General features: G+C 43.9%; 1 protein-coding gene and 1 long non-coding RNA gene across 3 annotated transcripts in view; one reads left to right on the top strand and one right to left on the bottom strand.

Moving 5' to 3' along the window:
- SNTB2 (syntrophin beta 2) overlaps window positions 1–15,076 on the bottom strand; it is a 114,727-nt gene extending 99,651 nt beyond the window's left edge. For both annotated transcript variants that reach the window (XM_077984460.1, XM_001100304.5), the window contains exon 1: window positions 14,489–15,076. In XM_077984460.1, coding sequence (XP_077840586.1) covers window positions 14,489–15,059 — 571 coding nt within the window. In that variant the 5' untranslated portion in view covers window positions 15,060–15,076. The remainder of the gene's footprint in view (window positions 1–14,488) is intronic.
- Window positions 10,210–11,147, top strand: LOC144337670 (uncharacterized). The gene is made up of 2 exons (XR_013411082.1): window positions 10,210–10,373; window positions 10,832–11,147. It is a non-coding gene; the product is annotated as an uncharacterized LOC144337670 (long non-coding RNA).
- Window positions 15,077–18,653: the final 3,577 nt, after the last annotated feature.

The following is an 18,653-nucleotide window of genomic DNA, read 5'->3' as shown; positions in this document are numbered from 1 at the left end:
GACACAGTGAGACTCTGTCCCACTACCAAAAAAAAAAAAAATCAACTGTTACATTGTAAAGGACAACACAGATTAATATTAAAACATCTCTGGTGAAGAATGGTTTTCAGAAATTCACTTTAGTGTTTTATTGTTGTTTTTAGCAGAGTTGATACTTGCCCAGAGCCAGTTTAATTTTTTTCAATTACTTTTACTTTGTGTTCATTGTAAAAAATATGTATTTTTATCCTAAAATGTAATTAATAATCTTTGAAGAGACGAATACAGAATATTCATCCATAGTACTCAAAAACATTATATATACTACTAGTGGTTTTCTAAAATGTTGCCATCCCTTATTGCAATGAAAACAGAGCTAACAATGTAAATACTTTTACTGGCCAACAATTACAGCAAAATAAGGAGGCAAATCCAAGACATTTAGTGTTAAGTAAAACAGATTTTGTTTCATTTGGGCAAACATTTACTTGTAAAGATGAATATACTTTGGAGAATGCTACTTTGTTAAAATTTGTGTTTTCCAAAAGTAAAATAACATAGTAATATATCAAAAGTAAAAGCAGTAACAAAAAAATGTTTGGCTAGAATAATTACAAAAGAAAAAATAATTTTTATATTACAAAACAGTTTGCAGATAATGAATACAATTATTACAAGAATATTTCAGAAATCAGTTATATTGTTATTACTAATATTTAAATTATTTTTAAAAAGGGGTACAGAGCCTTGAAAATGGGCTATTTCATCAAATCTGTTTGCTGAAGTTTGAACATCACTACTTGTTCCAGTCTTTGCTCTCTAGACACGCCCTTCCCCTCTAAACATGCCCTCCATCCTTCCCACTTCCCACACCTATTCCATGTCCCGCCCTTCTCTCATCTGACCCAAAATACATTCCTACTACTTGCTCACTTATTCCAAGTTCTCTCAGCATTTGTCTACCACTTATAATGTATGAAATACTTTGAATTCACTTATGTGTAGTTTATTAGTATTTATAAACCCATTTTGGGTACTTCATAAAAGTAAAATCTTTGGGGCTTATATATTCTATTTCTCTCAGAGTGTCTAACAGAGTGTAGTTATTCAATATGAGTTGATTAATTACATACAGCTTTAGGTCCAGTATGGAAAAAAAAAAATGAGGAAAAGACTGAGAGACATTAACTGGATAACCTCCAGATAGATGCAACAACACAGAATCCAAAGCACAATTTTCCTGAAAATTAAGCCAATCATAACAATAAATCCTATTAGTCTTTAGACTTGCTAGCTTCTTAACCCAAACTGATCCACCAGAGAGGCAGTCTATTATAATAGTTAATATCAAAGGCTGTGTAGTTTGATAAATCTGAGTAATATTGCCTCTATCCACCTACAAATTCTATAACCTTGCACGATTATTTAATCTTCCAGGACTCAATTTCTTTATATTTCATATGGGGATGATGCCACCTGACTCACAGGGCTGTTAAAAGAATAAGTTGTGGCCGGGCGCAGTGGCTCACGCCTGTAATCCCAGGACTTTGGGAGGCCCAGGCGGGCAGTTCACAAGGTCAGGAGTTCGAGACCAGCCTGACCAATATGGTAAGACCCCATCTCTACTAAAAATACAAAAATTAGCCAGGCATGGTAGCATGTGCCTGTAATCTCAACTACTCATGAGGCTGAGGCAGGAGAATAGCTTGAACCCAGGAGGCAGAGGTTGCAGTGAGCCGAGATCATGCCACCGCACTCCAGCCTGGGTGACAGAGCCAGACTCCATCTCAAAAAAAAAAAAAAAAAAAGTTGTGATAATAAAGAGCTTAGCAGAGTAAGCTCTCAGTAAGTGTCATTATTATCAATTTTGATTCCTTTTGTTTTTAAAAATTTACAATTTAGCTACTTTTTCTTTTTTTGAGACAGGGTCTTGCTCCATTGCCCCGGCTGGAGTATAGTGGCTCAAACACGGCTCACTGAAGCCTCAATCTCCCGAGCTCAAGTGATCCTCCCACCTCAGCCTCCCAAGTAGGTGGGACCACAGGCGCTTGCCACCACACCTGGCTAATTTTTTACATGTTTTGTAGAGACAGGGTCTTGCCATGTTGTGCAGGCTGGTCTTGAACGACTGGGCTCAAGTGATTCCACCTGGACCTCCCAAAGTGCTGGGATTACAGGTGTGAGCCAACATGCCCGGCCAAAAATATTTTAAGCTCTACAGCCTGTTATAGTGAACATAAGTTAACCTAGCAACCACCCCACTCCAGATTTCATAGTCTTGTGAGGCTGCCAACCTCAATACACAAGGGATGAGCACGTGACAGAGGTCTAGACTGCAGTCTCCATCATTTTGGTAATAGTGATAGGTCCAAGGAACTGGCAAAGCAGAACTATTGGAGTCCTTCCTATCTCCAAACTGATAACGTGAGTGGTAAAAGAACACTCCAGTTTTTCTTACAGGGGTTAGTTATTAAGTTAAGGCAATATATTCCTAGAGCTCCAGGCACCATCTTAGCTGACTATACAGAATTAGACCCTCCACAGCGGAGATGTTGCAGCCAAGATAATTTGAGCCTTTGGATCCCACTGAACCTAAACCTAGATCCACCCCCAGTCTCAGGAGTTACATAAGGCAACACATTCCACTTCCGCTTAAATTCATTGGTTTTGGGTTTCTGCAACCAAAATAATTCTTACTAAAAAAAAAAAAAAAAAAAATTGCAAGCCAGGAACAGTAGTTCATGCCTGTAATCCCAACTACTCCAGAGGTTAAGGCAAGAGGATCACCTGAGCCCAAGAGTTCAGGGCTGCAGTAAGCAACAATCATGCCATTGTACTCCAACCTGGGAAACTGAGTGAAACTCTGTCTCTAAAAAAAAAAACAACAACAAATACTTTTTAAAAACTAAAAATAAATTATATCTGTCTATTTTGATAGACAAAGATTTTTCTCCATCTCTGACTTCAAAAGCTGTCCCTGAGCTCTATATATTTTTGTTGAGCTCTATATACTTTTGTTGTTCTACCTATAAAAATATGATCTTAATGCACACTTACAAAGTTGCTTGAAATTCATAGAAATGTGATGTTCAAAATACCAATAAAACAAATGCTGAAAATAATTTCTTACTCACTTGACATGTCAAGCATTTTTTAAAAGCTCCAACAAGTTCACCTGTACCTAAGCAAATTTATTATTCTGACTTTCATTTTATAGCTGTCTATAATGTTTCTAAATCTCTTAATATGGTGGTTTCTCATTTAATCTATATTATCATCTTCTGATGGTTTTAGAATAATGTAATGAATGTCTGCTATTTATGCCTGCCTAGCATCCATTCCCCCTTCTTCTGTTAACATCACCTTAATTCTCCTTTGAGAAACCGCCACTTTCAGTCCATGTGGTTCTAGGAAAATTGCCCCATTCCCTGGGTACAGGTCTGAAGTGACCTGATATAGGCCTGGCCAATCAGAACATCTGGTTCCCCTTGGCCATGATTGGAACATGGATGAGTAAGTCCCAGTATTTCTGGCTGGAATGACTGGGAAACAGATATTACAAAGACATCAGTTCTCTCCAAATTAATTTATGGATTTAATATAATTTTAATCATTCTTAATCCAGAGGATTTAAGAATGATAAAATCATTCCAAAATTTATCTAGAGAAATAAGTAACTATACTATACCATCCAGCAATTGTCTATTGTTACTTTTCAAATTTTTCTTGGCTGGTACAGTCCACTTGAATTACCAGATATTAAATGTTATAGCTACAAAATACAGTGTGGGGCCAGGCACGGTGGCTCGCGCCTGTAATCCCAGCACTTTGGGAGGCCGAGGTGGGAGGATCACGAGGTCAGGAGATCGAGACCATCCTGGCTAACACGGTGAAACCCCATCTCTACTAAAAATACAAAAAATTAGCCGGGTGTGGTGGCAGGCACAGCTACTTGGGAGGCTGAGGCAGGAGAATGGCATGAACCCGGGAGGCAGAGCTTGCAGTGAGCCAAAATCGCGCCACTGCACCCCAACCTGGGCAACAGAGCGAGACACCGTCTCCAAAAAAAAAAAAAAAAAAAAACCAAAAACAAAAACAAACAAAAAATACAGTGTGGTATGTTACAAAACACTAAAATGGAATATACTAGAAACTCCAGAATCAGAGCAGAGAATATAAAAAGTGCTATTTAAAAAGGTATATTTAAAATCAATGAGGAAAGGACAGGTCATCTCATCCCAAGAGGGGCAGATGTATAGCATGCAAATTGCACCCCATCCTCAGGCACACTCACTGCAGACATCACTAATTAAGCATAGCACTTGTTCCTGCTGAACCCAGATATGGCCTTGGATCTTTCCCCATATGGCACTCTAGGCAGCTACCACCAAGCTATCAGACTAAGCATGCAAGAGGATTATTTGACAAATAATGCTGAGGTAATCAGTTAACTATTTGGAAAAATAAATAAAGTTAAACCTCTAGTGCATACCATATGCCAAAATAAATTCTACATAGATTAAGAAGTTAAATGTAAGAATTGAAACCATAAAAGGACTAGAACAAAGCTGTTGCAAAAGACATCCTGAGAGAAACAGAGAAGCTCTGCAATGAGAAGAAATGGGAGAGAGTAAGAGCAACTGTCCTCAGCACTGCCTTGGGTTCCTGACATCTGAGGCCCAGCTCTTCCTGAAGTCCTAAGACCTGTCTGGTTCTTTATAATATCTCCATCCTTTTATTTGAACTCATTTAAATAGGTTTCTGTGTTTTGAAACCCAAGGAGCCTTGAATAAGGCACGTGCATTTTCTTTCTTTTTTAAAATTTTTGTTAGTTGATCAATTCATTTTATTATAAGTAAGTAAGTTTAGGCTGGACATGGTGGCTCACACCTGTAATCCCAGCACTTTGGGAGGCTGAGGCAGGCAGATCACCTGAGGTCAAGAGTTCAAGACCAGCCTGGCCAACATGGAGAAACCCTGTCTCTACTAAAACTACAAAGATTAGCCAGGCATGGTGGCACATACCAGTAATCCCAGCTACTTTGGAGGCTGAGACAGGAGAATTTCTTGAACCCAGGAGGTAGAGGTTGCAGTGAGCCAAGATGGTGCCTCTGCACTCCGTCCTAAGCAACAGAGCGAGACTCTGTCTCCAAAAAAAAAAAAAAAAAAAAAGTTTATACCATCTGAGTCTCTTTCAATGAAACACTAAAGCTTCCAATTTTTCTAAGTGTGAGGTATAATTTTTTTTTTTCATTTTTAAAATACAGGTTGGGTCTCACTAGATTGACCAGGATGATCTCGAACTCTTGGCCTCAAGTGATCCTACCACCTCTGCCTTCCAAAGTGCTGAGATTAAAGGAATGACCCACCACACCTGCCTAGGTGTAACATTTTACATGCATGACAGATTAAATTCAAAAATACACTGCTCAACTTTCTCATCTATTTCATTAAGTTTACTTTCCATGACACATTCAAGATAATTTACACATTTTAAAGCAAGAGGGTCAGAAGATAGCAAAAAGAAAAATGTTGTAGAAAAACCAAAGAAAAAAAAACTGTATTTCACATATTCTCAACTAACTGTAGCATTCTAGCAATGTCTTGGGGGCCAGAAATAAAGCCAAGTTTGAATTTTATAATTCTTTTATTATTTTGAAAGGCAAATCTATGATACCATAATCACTAGCACTTTGTTCATATATAAAATTATTTCATGAGTTTTGTTTTTACACTAAAATCAAACACAAATTTTATTAAGGAATCAGTGTACTTTCCTCAGAAAGATACTTAAATAAAGTAACCAAATCAATTTTATTTCTCCAGGCACAAAATATTAAACATAACTGACCATACCATCATCTCTCCAAAGGAATTCAAAAGCTCTTTTCTCTAATCTAGAAAAAAGACCCTTTAAAGGAAGAATATGCTCTCATTCCATGTGACCAGATATAGTATACTGTTTATAAACTAAAAGGTTTCTTCTCAAACCCCAGAGACAGCAGACAGAGTTACATGGCTTAAGTGCTTTACAACAAGGCTGAATAGTATGAGGGTAACACTCTCCAAATTATTCCACTTTTCCACTGATAACCATTCTTCTACTGCCCCTGGATAGAAATCTCAGGGCTAATTGACTATATCCAATCAACCACTGTATCCTATCATTTCTTTCTTTGAAACAGTGTCTCTCAATTTTTTCACCCCAGTGTTTCTAAAGGATCAAACACCTGTGCCAGTAACAAAAACTCACTGCAGAATATTCTCTGTAAGTATCAAATTTTTGGGTGCACGGGCAGTTGGAAGGAGACTATCTAGGTAAGAAAAACTTCTTAGTGGACTCTACTATGTCCCCTGACAAGCATCAACTGCTTTAAAGTATTTCTTGAATTGAATCCTCCTCTCTATTCCCACTGCCACTACCACAACCAGCTCCAAAGATGATCACCTCTGGCTTGGATTATTTTTCACTACAACAGCTGCTGTTTTTCCCACCTTTGGCCTTTCCTCTTTGCACTGCATCCAGTGCTTCCACTGCTGCCAACCCAAAATTCTGTTCCCATCATATCACTTCCTGGATCAAAAATGAATTGCATCAATTTCCCACCTCTTCTATCTCTTCAACCTTTCACTCTTTCTGTTGGTTGGCCTTTTCTCTTGCTATACAAATCTGTCCCAATTATTTTCCCATTTAAAACAAAACAAGGCCAGGTGTGGTGGCTCACGCCTGTAATCCCAGCACTTTGAGAGGCCAAGGTGGGCGGATCACGACGTCAGGAGATCGAGACCATCCTGGCTAACACAGTGAAACCCCATCTCTACTAAAAAATACAAAAACTTAGCCGGGCGTGGTGGCGGGTGCCTGTAGTGCCAGCTACTCGGGAGGCTGAGGCAGGAGAATGGCGTGAACCTGGGAGGCGGAACTTGCAGTGAGCCCAGATCACACCACTGCACTCCAGCCTGGGCAACAGAGCGAGACTCCATCTCAAAAAAAGGAATAAATAGAAAGCATAGTCTACTCACTGCCTTCTGCTCCTGTCACTTTGCTGAAACTGCTCTTATGAGAACTCCAGTGGTCTTGTACGCTAATGATCAAACCCAATGGACTTTTTAGCTCTCAACTTTCTTGGCATCTGTAATATCTGAAGATGCCAATCACCTCCACCTCCTCGAAATTCTTGCCTGTCTGACCACCACTGCACACTTTTCTCCAGATTGTTCTCTTACCTCCCGGACAATTCCTTTCCAGATTCTTCCTCCTTCGCCCTGGCTCTAAATGTAGGGGTTCTGCAGGATTCCATCCTGATTCTACGTCTCAATTTGCACTACTCTTTTTTTTTTTTTTTTTTTTTTTTGAGACAGAGTCTCGCTCTGTTGCCCAGGCTGGAGTACAGTGGTGCAATCTCGGCTCACTGCAATCTCTGCCTCCCGGGTTCACGCCATTCTCCTGCCTCAGCGTCCCAAGTAGCTGGGACTACAGGCACCTGCCACCACGCCAGCTAATTTTTTTGCATTTTTAGTAGAGACGGCGTTTCACCGTGTTAGCCAAGATGGTCTCGATCTCCTGACCTCGTGATCCACCCACCTCAGCCTCCCAAAGTGCTAGGATTACAGGCGTGAGCCACCACACCTGGCCTACTCTCTCAATGACTTCATCCACACTCACGCATCAATTATCACTTCTATCCTGACATCTCATAAATCTTGATCTCAGTTGACATTTCTCTTGATTACAGTCCTGAATGCCCAGCCAGCTACTGACCTTTTCCACCAAGATGTCACACAGGTAATTCAAATTCAACATGCCCCAAACTAAACTTATCTTCACCCAGAAAACTAGTTTGTCCTCTGTTCATTTTAGTTTCACAGTTATCCAGCTTCTGAAGCCAGATATCCAGGAGTTAGCCTCCAGTTCTTTCTCTTAAGACCTTAAACATTTAGGCCTGTTGTTTCCATCTCACCATTTCTCCACTACATACTGTCCTATCCAGTCTCGCTATCCTTATGGTGTCACAATAGCCTCCTAACTGCTTTACCTTACCTCGTGTCTACAGCTCCTATACTCCATCTGCCACTCTCAACTTTCTAAAACATTTTCCCTCATTTAAAGCACTTTGGCAGCATCCTGTGGCCTAAAACTTTCTCAAAGCACATGTATATCAGTAAAAATTTGAGTATATGCCCTCAATCTATGAACATTTATTAATGAATATATACTATAAACCATAAATAAAATATATAAACCAAGAAAGACTGAGATACAGAAAAATAAAGATATAAACATAACCCAGATGAAGTCATGCTATCATTAGCTACTATATGACTCAAAGTACACTACATTCTTAAGGTGAAGTTCATTATCGACGATAACGTGTATATATATCCATATTTCAAAGTCTTCTTGACAATTTCATTTTTTAGGCTGACTCCTTGACAGATATAATTACCTTGAAATGTGACAAAGAGCTCCCACCAGGAGGAGAAACGTCGGTTCTACCTTTTTGTTATTGTTTGCAGTGTTAAAATTATCTCTAATCTACTATTTCTTTGTGCAAATCTCTAAGCCACTTGTTCATTTTGTGAAGATTAATGTAATTAAAAGCAGATAATATAAATCCACTCAACCAGGCTCAAGTAAACTGCAATAAGTTGCGTTCTGATAACAGCAGCCAAACTAGTAAGGACACCACTGTCAGTTCCTCAGCTTTGTGAAGCTTCTGTTCCTGTCACTTTGCTGAAATTGCTCTTATGAAGACTCTAACAATCATAAGGCATCAGCTTGTATATCGAGTGTGTAACGGCACCATCTTATAAGACTAAGAGAACCAGTGTTATCTATATATTAAATATTAATAGGCCGGGCGCGGTGGCTCAAGCCTGTAATCCCAGCACTTTGGGAGGCCGAGACGGGCGGATCACGAGGTCAGGAGATCGAGACCATCCTGGCTAACACAGTGAAACCCCATCTCTACTAAAAAAAAATACAAAGAACTAGCCGGGCGAGGTGGCGGGCGCCTGTAGTCCCGGCTACTCGGGAGGCTGAGGCAGGAGAATGGCGTAAACCCGGAAGGCGGAGCTTGCAGTGAGCTGGGATCCGGCCACTGCACTCCAGCCTGGGCGACAGAGCGAGACTCCGTCACAAAAAAAAAAAAAAAAAAAAAAAAAAAAAAATTAATAAAGCTCAATTTCTTTTTTTCAAGGTGAAAAAGTAAATATAAACCTCATTTAGAGACAATCGCTTAGCACTACGTACAAGGCTCTCGATAACCTGGCCTTTGCCCACCTTTCCAGACTGCTCTCCTAGCACACACTTCCTGTACCTTACCACACTTTACTTCTCTCAACAAATCTGCTACTTATCACTTTCTTACCTTTGACATGCTGTCTCCTTTGCACTCCTACCTCCAGCGCCCTGTGTTCTCACCTCTATTAAAGCGTCTATCACAACCTGCAATAACTGTTTCCTTACTAGCCTAAAAGGGCAGGGATTACTCCCAATTTGGAATTCCCAGCATCTACCACAACACTTTGTTTGCAGTAGGTACTTAATAAATGTTGGGGCCGGGCGTGGTGACTCATGCCTGTAATTCCAGCACTTTGGGAGGCCAAGGTGGGTGGATCACGAGGTCGGGAGTTCGAGACCAGCCTGGCCAAGATGGTGAAACTCCATCTCTACTAAAAATACAAAAATTAACTGGGCGTGGTGGCAGGTGCCTGTGATCCCAGCTACTCGGGAGGCTGAGGCAGGAGAAGCACTTGAACCCGGAAGGCAGAGGATACAGTGAGCTGAGATCGGGCCACTGCACTCCAGCCTGGGTGACAGAGCAAGACTTCATCTCAAAAATAAATAAATAAATAAAATGAAATAAATAAATAAATGTTGACAGAATGAGAATGGTCTAAATTATTCTGGTTGGCTTTCAATAACTTGCATAATCTGGCTTCAATCTATCTATCCAACTTTATTTTCTTCCCTCAAGTCCATACCAATTAGCCATTCCCCTCACTTTGTATCATATGTCATGCTCATTTTGGCTTTTGCTTAGGCCATCCCCTCAACTTGAACTGACTTCAGTCTACAGAGAAGTAGCCTGTCCTTCAAGCCTGAGATCAAATCTCCTTTCCCTAGGAAGTCATACTCAATTCCTTCATCACCCAATTAATCATTCCCTTTAGTGAACTCTTGAAGAGTGAGTTTTACACACTTTAGCAACTATTTTCTATGGGGTAGTTTTTCCTTTTCCCTTTTTTTGAAGACAGGGTCTCGCTCTGTCACCTAAGCCGGAGTGCAGTGGTGCAATCTGCAACTTCCGCAGAAAAACAAACAAACAAACAAACAAACATTAGCTAGCATTGCGGTGCACATCTGTAGTCCCACTACTTAGGAGGCTGAGGTGGGAGGAACGCTTGAGCACAAGAGGTTGAGGCTGCAGTGAACTGTGATCGTACCACTACACTCCAGTCTGGGCAACAGAGAGAGGCCTTGTCTCAAAATAAATAAAATGCATAATTTTAAAATCCTGATTAAAATGTAAGGCATTATTATACTATTTAGTGGAAGATGCAAGCAAGCAGCATTATTTGTTGTCCAGTTAGTTACCAGTGTACTAACCTAGCCAGGAACACTGATTGGATCCTCCAATAGTCAGCTGAGAACAGCAAAACACTGTTCTACTGCACTCCAGCTAAGCAACAGAGTGAGACTCCATCTCAAAATATTTCATTTACTTATTCATTTATTTATTGGCAGCGTTTCTGTTCACCCAGCCTGGAGTGCAGTGGTGCAATCATGGCTCCCTGCAGCCTCAACCTCTGGGGTCATGCGATCCTCCCACCTCAGACTCTCAAGTAGCTGGGACTACAATTGCGCCACTACACCCAGCTAGTTGTTTGTTTGTTTGTTTGTTTTTCAATTTTTTGTACAGACAGGGTCTCGTTATGCCGCCCCGGCTTGTGTCAAACTCTTAGCCTCAAATGATCTTCCTGCTCTGGTCTCCCAAAGTGCTGGATTACAGGCATTAGCTACCACACTTGGCTTTTTTTTTTTTTTTTTTAAAGCTAGTCAAGTGAAGCAGTGAGAGTGGAGAAGGAACAAATAATCTGTAACTAGTTGTGATCAATTAGTTGTAAACACCACTGCACTTGGACCAGCACAAACTAATTCTTAACCTATTCACCTAAAATAATTCTTATCATGTATTCTTCTTCAGGTAAAAATGGAGCCCTGGGTTTTATTTTAACAACTTGCCATCCTGGCTATTTCGAGAGTGTCTTTGTTAACTCGTAGCATACCTTCATGATCAGGTCCTACCTTCCTCATTCAGACTTGTGTTGTTCATTGCTGTATTCCCGGTCTCTTAAAAAGTACTCAACACATGAATTGCAAAATGAATTAACAACTTTGAGGGAGGTGTTATTATCATCCTGGCTTTATAGATGAGGAAACTAAGGTTTAGCAAGATTAAGTAACTTGCCTAGGGGTTACAAACCACTAGCCAGAAACAAACCCACATCTGACCACAAAATCCTTGCTTCTACTCTACCCTACTGGCTAGAGTAACTTTTTAATGTCTTGCACTTCTGTGTCTTTACTGGTGGCAGCTCTCTCTTCTTAAGGGGAAGCTCAATTTAAGCTTCATCAACCTGGGCATCCTCAACCTCTGATTCCCATGATGGACCTATATAGACCTCTATCTTTGGGTTGTGCCCTCTCCAAACTTCTATTAAAATAGCACTTTTAGCCCTCTGCTGTACTTATTTACTTCTCCTCCTTTTCCCCACATCTCAACTCTAAACTTCCCGAGGGCAGGAATCAGGTATCTTCAAGTGTCTCTGGCATGAGTTAAGTGTTAAGTAAATATCTGATGAACGAATAAATAATTCCTGCAAATCCCTGAGATAAAAAGGAAACTTTTCATTCAATTCCCTAACCACAGGCAACCAAAGACTATAGCTTTCCCTGGTGTGGGGTTGGCAAGAGTGCCTGAAATTCCCTGCCCACACCACAGAAAAGCATCACTGTGCGATGATACGGCAGTTTTTCAAGTTTTGAGACATCTAATGGAAGGACAATATGGTACAGCTTGAAAACTTTAAAGACTAAACTTAAAATCTATCTTCTAAAAGTGGTCTACCTGGATGGGACACCAGCTCTCAATTTTAAATAATGTTTGACTAGTTCAATTAAATCATTGTTTTCAGTGGTTTTACATATTTTGAGTAATTTTATTTTTACACCCAGTGGCTTCAAAATGCAACGTCATAAATCTACTATATTGACTTCCTCACAACTTATAAGAACAAAAACTGCTTGTCTTATACAAAGTGGGAAAATAAAGTAGAACCTGTGTGTTAGGCAAAAAGGCATTCAATAAACATGTTATTATGCTGCCATCTTTCTAAAAGCACACATGGCCTATTTTAGTCCAATAAAGACTGGGAAGCATTTGCTACAAGGTTTTCATTTTACTAGTCTGAATACTAGGTTCAAACTATACCTACACAAAAAGTGGGTTGTTTGTTTTTGAGACGGAGTCTTGCTCTGTCATCCAGGCTAGGCATCCAGGCTGGAGTGCAGTGGTGCCATCTTGGCTCACTGCAATCTCCACCTCCGAGGTTCAATCGATTCTCCTGCCTCAGCCTCCCTAGTAACTGGGATTACAGGCATCTGCCACCATACCCGGCTAATTTTTGTATTTTTAGTAGAGACGAGGTTTCGCCACGTTCTCCTGACCTCAGGTGATCCACCCACCTTGGCCTCCCAAAGTGCTGGGATTATAGGCATGAGCCACCATGCCTGGCCAAAAAGTGTTGGGTTTTTTTTTTTTTTTAAACATGGTGTAAAAGGTTCAATTGTCTGCCCATCACAAGTGAGGACTACATAAATAGTGCATTCTGGATGTAAGAATTTATAACCAAATGCTTAGCTAGACCAATTTCAAGGTACATGTTTAGAGTAACAATTTTTTTATACACACACCCAAACCACAATCTTAATTTTACTCCTATTAACACTAATTTCCGAGCAGTGTCTAGCCCCACCTAGACGTGCAATATAAATAAGGTTTATAAATAGGACATTATAAAGGTGGGACACTGGAATTTCACAACTGGTGTACATGAAATCATTTCTGGTAAACCAGTATTTTTCCAAATATTCACAAGCTGATTTATAAGAAAGTGAAAATCCATTGTGCCAAGTTGGACTTCTGGCCCCTCGGTTTGATTGGTCCTTCTTCACCAGCAGCCCCCAGCCCTTCCCTTCTGTCCTTCCTCTGCCAGGAATACCCTCCTGACTCATCCCTGCCTGCCTATGTCCATCACTTCCTTGGAGACCCGGCTCAAGATTTAGCTCCGGGAAAAAGTCCTCCCTGGCTAATTCCATCTCCACTACTTTCTAACTTTGCATTCCTTTGGTATTTAAATATAGTTTGCACGACGTAATCGCCAACTTCATTCCTTTCCTCCCTATAAGTTGTTTTGCATTTTTCTATCATTTCTCCAACTAGAGACCAAGTAGGGACAGCATCTTCTTTTATATTCTTTTCAACACAGCTAGCAATAATCACCAGCGAAAGAAAGCTGACCGCTCAAAAATTTATGAAGAAAGCAACTGACTCTTCGTTTATAATTTACAATATCACCTCCAACATGCATGAGTTCTTAGAGGAGAGGAATTTTATTTTTGCCCTAGTTCAAATTCATCAGAAAGATCCAACTTACAGATCACATACATATAACTTACTGTAAAGAATAATCCTGGTTACTGAAACCTATTTTGTGATTTGCCATTTCAAGTTTCTTACAAAAACCCTAATAGCGCGCCTGTGAGTGGTAGGAAGCTGGCAGCAGACTTGCAAAAGGGGCAAAACTCTAGTTGGCAGTAAATGTTCAAACACGTGAGCCTCCACTGTTAAACAAGGTTCATTAACCACACAGACTTGCTGTTTCAGCTTTCTGGCTTCAATGAAGTGCTATGATCTCCTTCGGTTATTGTTGAGAGCCAATGATGGGTTAAATTCCCATAAATTAACCAGCTCTTTGGTGGGTTGCCCAAGCATACAGCTGGCATCGGTGTGGACGGACTTTTTTTTTTTTTTTTTTTTAATAGACCCACCCGCCCCGAGGAGCCAGAGGTGAGTGAGTTAAGCGCCAACCCGGCACTTCTCAGCGGGCAAACGGAGACAGACCCACTCGAGCCGTTCGCTCTGCCTCAAGTTCTTAGTGTCAGCTTATCGGGCCGAGAGGAGGCTTCATAGGCAGCTGCTTTTTACTCAGTCTCAGCCGAGTCTTCCTTAGGGGCTGCAAGTAACACTTCGGCGGCTGCCCAACTTTTCCTGCAAGAAGCATCCGTTTTTCCACACTGAAAGCTCCAGAAACCCGGGTTTGGGGAGAGAGGGGGAGAGAACCGGCTCGCCCCGCCGGCGGGGCAAGGAACAAAGTGAGCTCCCGCGAGCCCAGGCCGCCGCGGCCCGCCCACCCTCCCGCCCGCCCGGCCGGCCCCGCTCACCCTCCAGCAGCACCTCCTTGCCCGCGCGCTTCAACGCCTGCACGGCCTGGTCGTGGGTGGCCTGGCGCAGGTCGGTGCCATTCACCGACAGGATGGCGTCGCCCAGCCGCAGCGCCCGGCTCTGGTCGGCGGCCAGCCCCGGGAAGATCTTGGAGATGAGGATCGGCATCCGGTTCTCGCGGCCGCCCTTGATGCTGATGCCCAGGCCGCCCGCCTCCTGCTTCACCACCCGCACCCGGCGCACGGGAGGCGACGCGCCCGCCTCACCCGCGGGGCTCCGAAGTGGCGCCGGCGGGCTTGGGGGCCCCAGGCCGCGGCTTGGGCTCCCGGGCAGCGAGTCGCCCGCGCCGCCGCCGTTCGGGAGGCCGTTGAAGGCGGCTGCCGCGGGTCCCAGAGCGGGCTCCAGCTCGGCCGCGGCGGCGTCGCCCGTCAGGCTCAGGCTCTCCCCGCTCAGCTCGGCCACCACTCGGACCCAGCGCTCCCTCAGGAGCAGCTCCACCAGCCCCGCTTTGGTGGCCCGCGTCCACACCGCCATGGCCGGCCCCGCTCCAGCCGCCGCAGCTACCCTCATTCCAGTCAGGCAGCCTCGGCGCTTCCCCCTTCCCGCCCGGAGGGGCGGGCCCGGCCCCTCCCCCGCGTGATTCATTATTCATGAGGCCACGCCTGCCTCCGGAGGGGCGGGGCCGGCGCAGCCGCTTCCGGGAGGTGCAGAAGTTGTCTGATCCCTTGCCTCTCGCCGGACGTGGGCAGCCCGAGTGCAGTGGAACTGCATTTCTCATTCTCCTTCCATTGGCTCCCCACGGCTCCCCCCGAAAATTCACGGGAGCTGCCCGGGCACGGAAAGTAAAATCAGCTTGGAGAAGCACTTTGCAAGCCTGCAAGACCCGGTGGCACGTTCATTCTTGCATTGATTGGTTCGTACCCTGTATACTGAGCGCTTAGCCCTGTACTCCGGCTCCTTTTGAGGCCCTGTAGATAAGCTTAGTAGTACCAACAACAGCTGAGAGTTTGCGGTCTAGTGGGGAAGGAAAATGCAGAACCAACCAACTAGGTGTGATACTATGTGGTTAAGTGACATGCAGAAAACGTCCCCAGAACAGCATAAAAGGAACATTTGGTTAGGCCTGGGGTCAGCTTCACAGAGGTGACAACGGAGGGTGAACAGCTCAAGCAAAGGTCCAACAGCATGATCCAAGCCTTTGTCAATGTTTTGTAATCTCGTTTACTTGCCTGTAATTCAAGAGGGAACCATGTTTTCTTAAAACTCTGAAGCCACAATTGGCAGGCCTCAAGGATATTTGCAGAATGATGGTGTCTTATGGTTCTTCAGAGAAACCAATCAATAGGATATATAGAGATATATAAATTTATTATTATTATTATTATTATAAGGGACTGGCCACGAGATTATGGATGCTGAGAAGTTCCACGATCTGCCATCTGCAAACTGGAGACCCAGGAAAGTTGGTGGTGCACTTCCAATCCAAGCCCAAAGGCCTGAGACGCACGGGAACCAGTGGTGTAAACCTGGGCCCGGCGCGGTGGCTCAAGGCCGGGCGCGGTGGCTCAAACCTTTAATCCCAGCACTTTGAGAGGCCGAGGTGGGTGGATCACCTGAGGTCATGAAGTCATGAGTTCGAGACAAGCCTGACCAACATGGAGAAACACCATCTCTACTAAAAATACAAAAAATTAGCCGGGCATGGTGGCACAATCCCAGCTACTCGGGAGGCTGAGGCAGGAGAATTGCTTGAACCCAGGAGCGGAGGTTGCAGTGAGCTGAGATGGCGCCACTGTACTCCAGCCTGGGCAACAAGAACAAAACTCTGCCCCAAAAAAAAACAACAACAAAAAAAGACTCACGCCTGTAATCCCAGCACTTTGGGAGGCCGAGGCGGGCGGATCACGAGGTCAGGAGATCGAGACCATCCTGGCTGACACAGTGAAACACCATCTTTACTAAAAATACAAAAAAATAGCCGGGCGTGGTCGTCTCAGCTACTAGGGAGGTTGAGGCAGGAGAATGGCGTGAACCCAGGAGTGAACCCAGGAGGTGTACCTTGCAATGAGCTGAGATCGTGCCACTGCACTCCAGCCTGGGCGAGAGAGCAAGACTCAGTCTCAAAAAAATGTCTGGGCTGGGTGCGGTGGCTTACACCTGTGATCCCAGCACTTTGGGATGCTGAGGCAGTGGATCACCTGGGGTCAAGAGTTCTAGACCAGTCTGGCCAACATGGTGAAACCCCGTCTCTACTAAAAATACAAAAAATTAGCCGGGTGTGGTGGCAGGCACCTGTAGTCCCAGCTACTCAAGAGGCTGAGGCAGGAGAATCACTTGAATCTGGAAGGCAGAGGTTGCAGTGAGCCAAGATTGTGCCACTGCACTCCAGCCTGGGCAACAAGAGCAAAATTCCATCTCCAGAAAAAAAAGAAAGTCCGAGAAGGGGGCCGCACGCAGTGGCTCACGCCTGTAATCCCAGCACTTTGGGAGACTGAGGCAGTCAGATCACTTGAGGTCAGGAGTTCAAGACCAGGCTGGCCAACGTGGTGAAACCCCCGTCTCTACTAAAAATACAAACATTAGCCGGATATGGTTGTGGGCCCTTATAATTCCATCTACTCGGGAGGCGGAGGCAGGAGAATTGCTTGAACCCAGGAGGTGGAGGTTGCCGTGAGCTGAAATCACGCCAGTGTACTCCAGCCTGGGCAACAAAGCGAGACCCTGTCTCAAAGTCTGAGAAAGGGGTGAGGGTGGGAGTTGGGGGGGGACAATGATGTAAGTCCCCATCCCAGTGCCAAGGCGCCAGAGCCAGGTGTACCAAAGTCTGAGGGCAGGAGAAGATAAATGTCCCAGCTCAGGCAGAGTGAATTCCCCCTTCCTCTGCCCTTTGTTCTGCTCAGGCCCTCAACTGATTGGATGCTGCCTGCCCACATTGGTGAGGGTGACACTCTTTAGAGTCTACCATGGAAATGCTAATCTCTTCCTGAAACACCCACACAGGTATACCCAGAGGTTATGTTTTACTAGTTACCTGGGGATCCCTTAGCCCAGTCAAGTTGACACAAAATTAACATCACAGATGGTTACTTAGGAAGATGCCAGAATTCCAATGTGAACAGAGCATAAGGTCAGTGGAAGTGGGAGGATATGAGTGTGAAAAGCATTTTTTTTTTTTTTTTTGAGACAAGAGTTTCGCTCTTTTTGCCCAGGCTGGAGTGCAATGGTGCGATCTCGGCTCACTGCAATCTTTGCCTCCAGGGTTCAAGTGATTCTCCTGCCTCAGCCTACTGAGTAGCTGGGATTACAGGCATGTGCCACCACGCCTGACTAATTTTGTATTTTTTAGTGAGACAGGGTTTCTCCATGTTGGCCAGGCTGGTCTCAAACTCCTGACCTCAGGTGATCTGCCTGCCTCAGCCTCCCAAAGTGCTGGGATTACAGGCGTGAGCCACCGTGCCCAGACGAAAAGCATCTTATAACAAAATATCAAAGAGTTTGGACTTGACTTTCTAGATCTTTCTTTTTTTTTTTTTTTTGAGACAGAGTCTCATTCTGTCACCCAGGCCGGAGTGGTACAGTGGCTTGATCTCAGCTCACTGCAACCTCCACCTCACAGGTTCAAGTGATTCTCCTGCCTCAGCCTCCCAAGTAGCTGGGATTACAGGCGTGTGCCATCACGCCAGCTAATTTTTATAATTTTAGTAGAGGTGGGGTTTCACCATGTTGGTCAGGCTGTTCTTGAACTCCTGACCTCGTGATCCACCTGCCTTGGCCTCCCAAAGTGCTGGGATTACAGGTGTGAGCCACCACACCCGGCCATAGATCTGACTTTCTTAGCCTGCAGGCCATGGCCTTTTGTTGGGGCAAGTGTACATGGGCATTCCCAAAAATTGTATGCAAAATTTGGTCTCTAAGGTATTTTTTTGAAGCCTGTGATTCATCCAATTGACAGGAAGTTTCCATGACCAAAGGCCATGAGCCACTGCTGTGCACATTGCAGAGCCTGCAGTGGCTTTTATCCAGACAGGAGTGATACAATCTACCCACCTCCTCTAGCTTCATGGACTAGAAGACCTGAGAAAACTGAGGGCCAGAGAGCCAAAGACCAAAGACCATGGCCCAAAGTCCACAGGAAGGAGGCAGAGACAACTCAGGACTCCCAGC

This window comes from Macaca mulatta, chromosome 20 (genome assembly GCF_049350105.2).
Source record: "Macaca mulatta isolate MMU2019108-1 chromosome 20, T2T-MMU8v2.0, whole genome shotgun sequence".
Taxonomy (NCBI): Eukaryota; Metazoa; Chordata; class Mammalia; order Primates; family Cercopithecidae; genus Macaca; species Macaca mulatta.
This window is presented reverse-complemented; position numbering and strand designations above follow the sequence as displayed.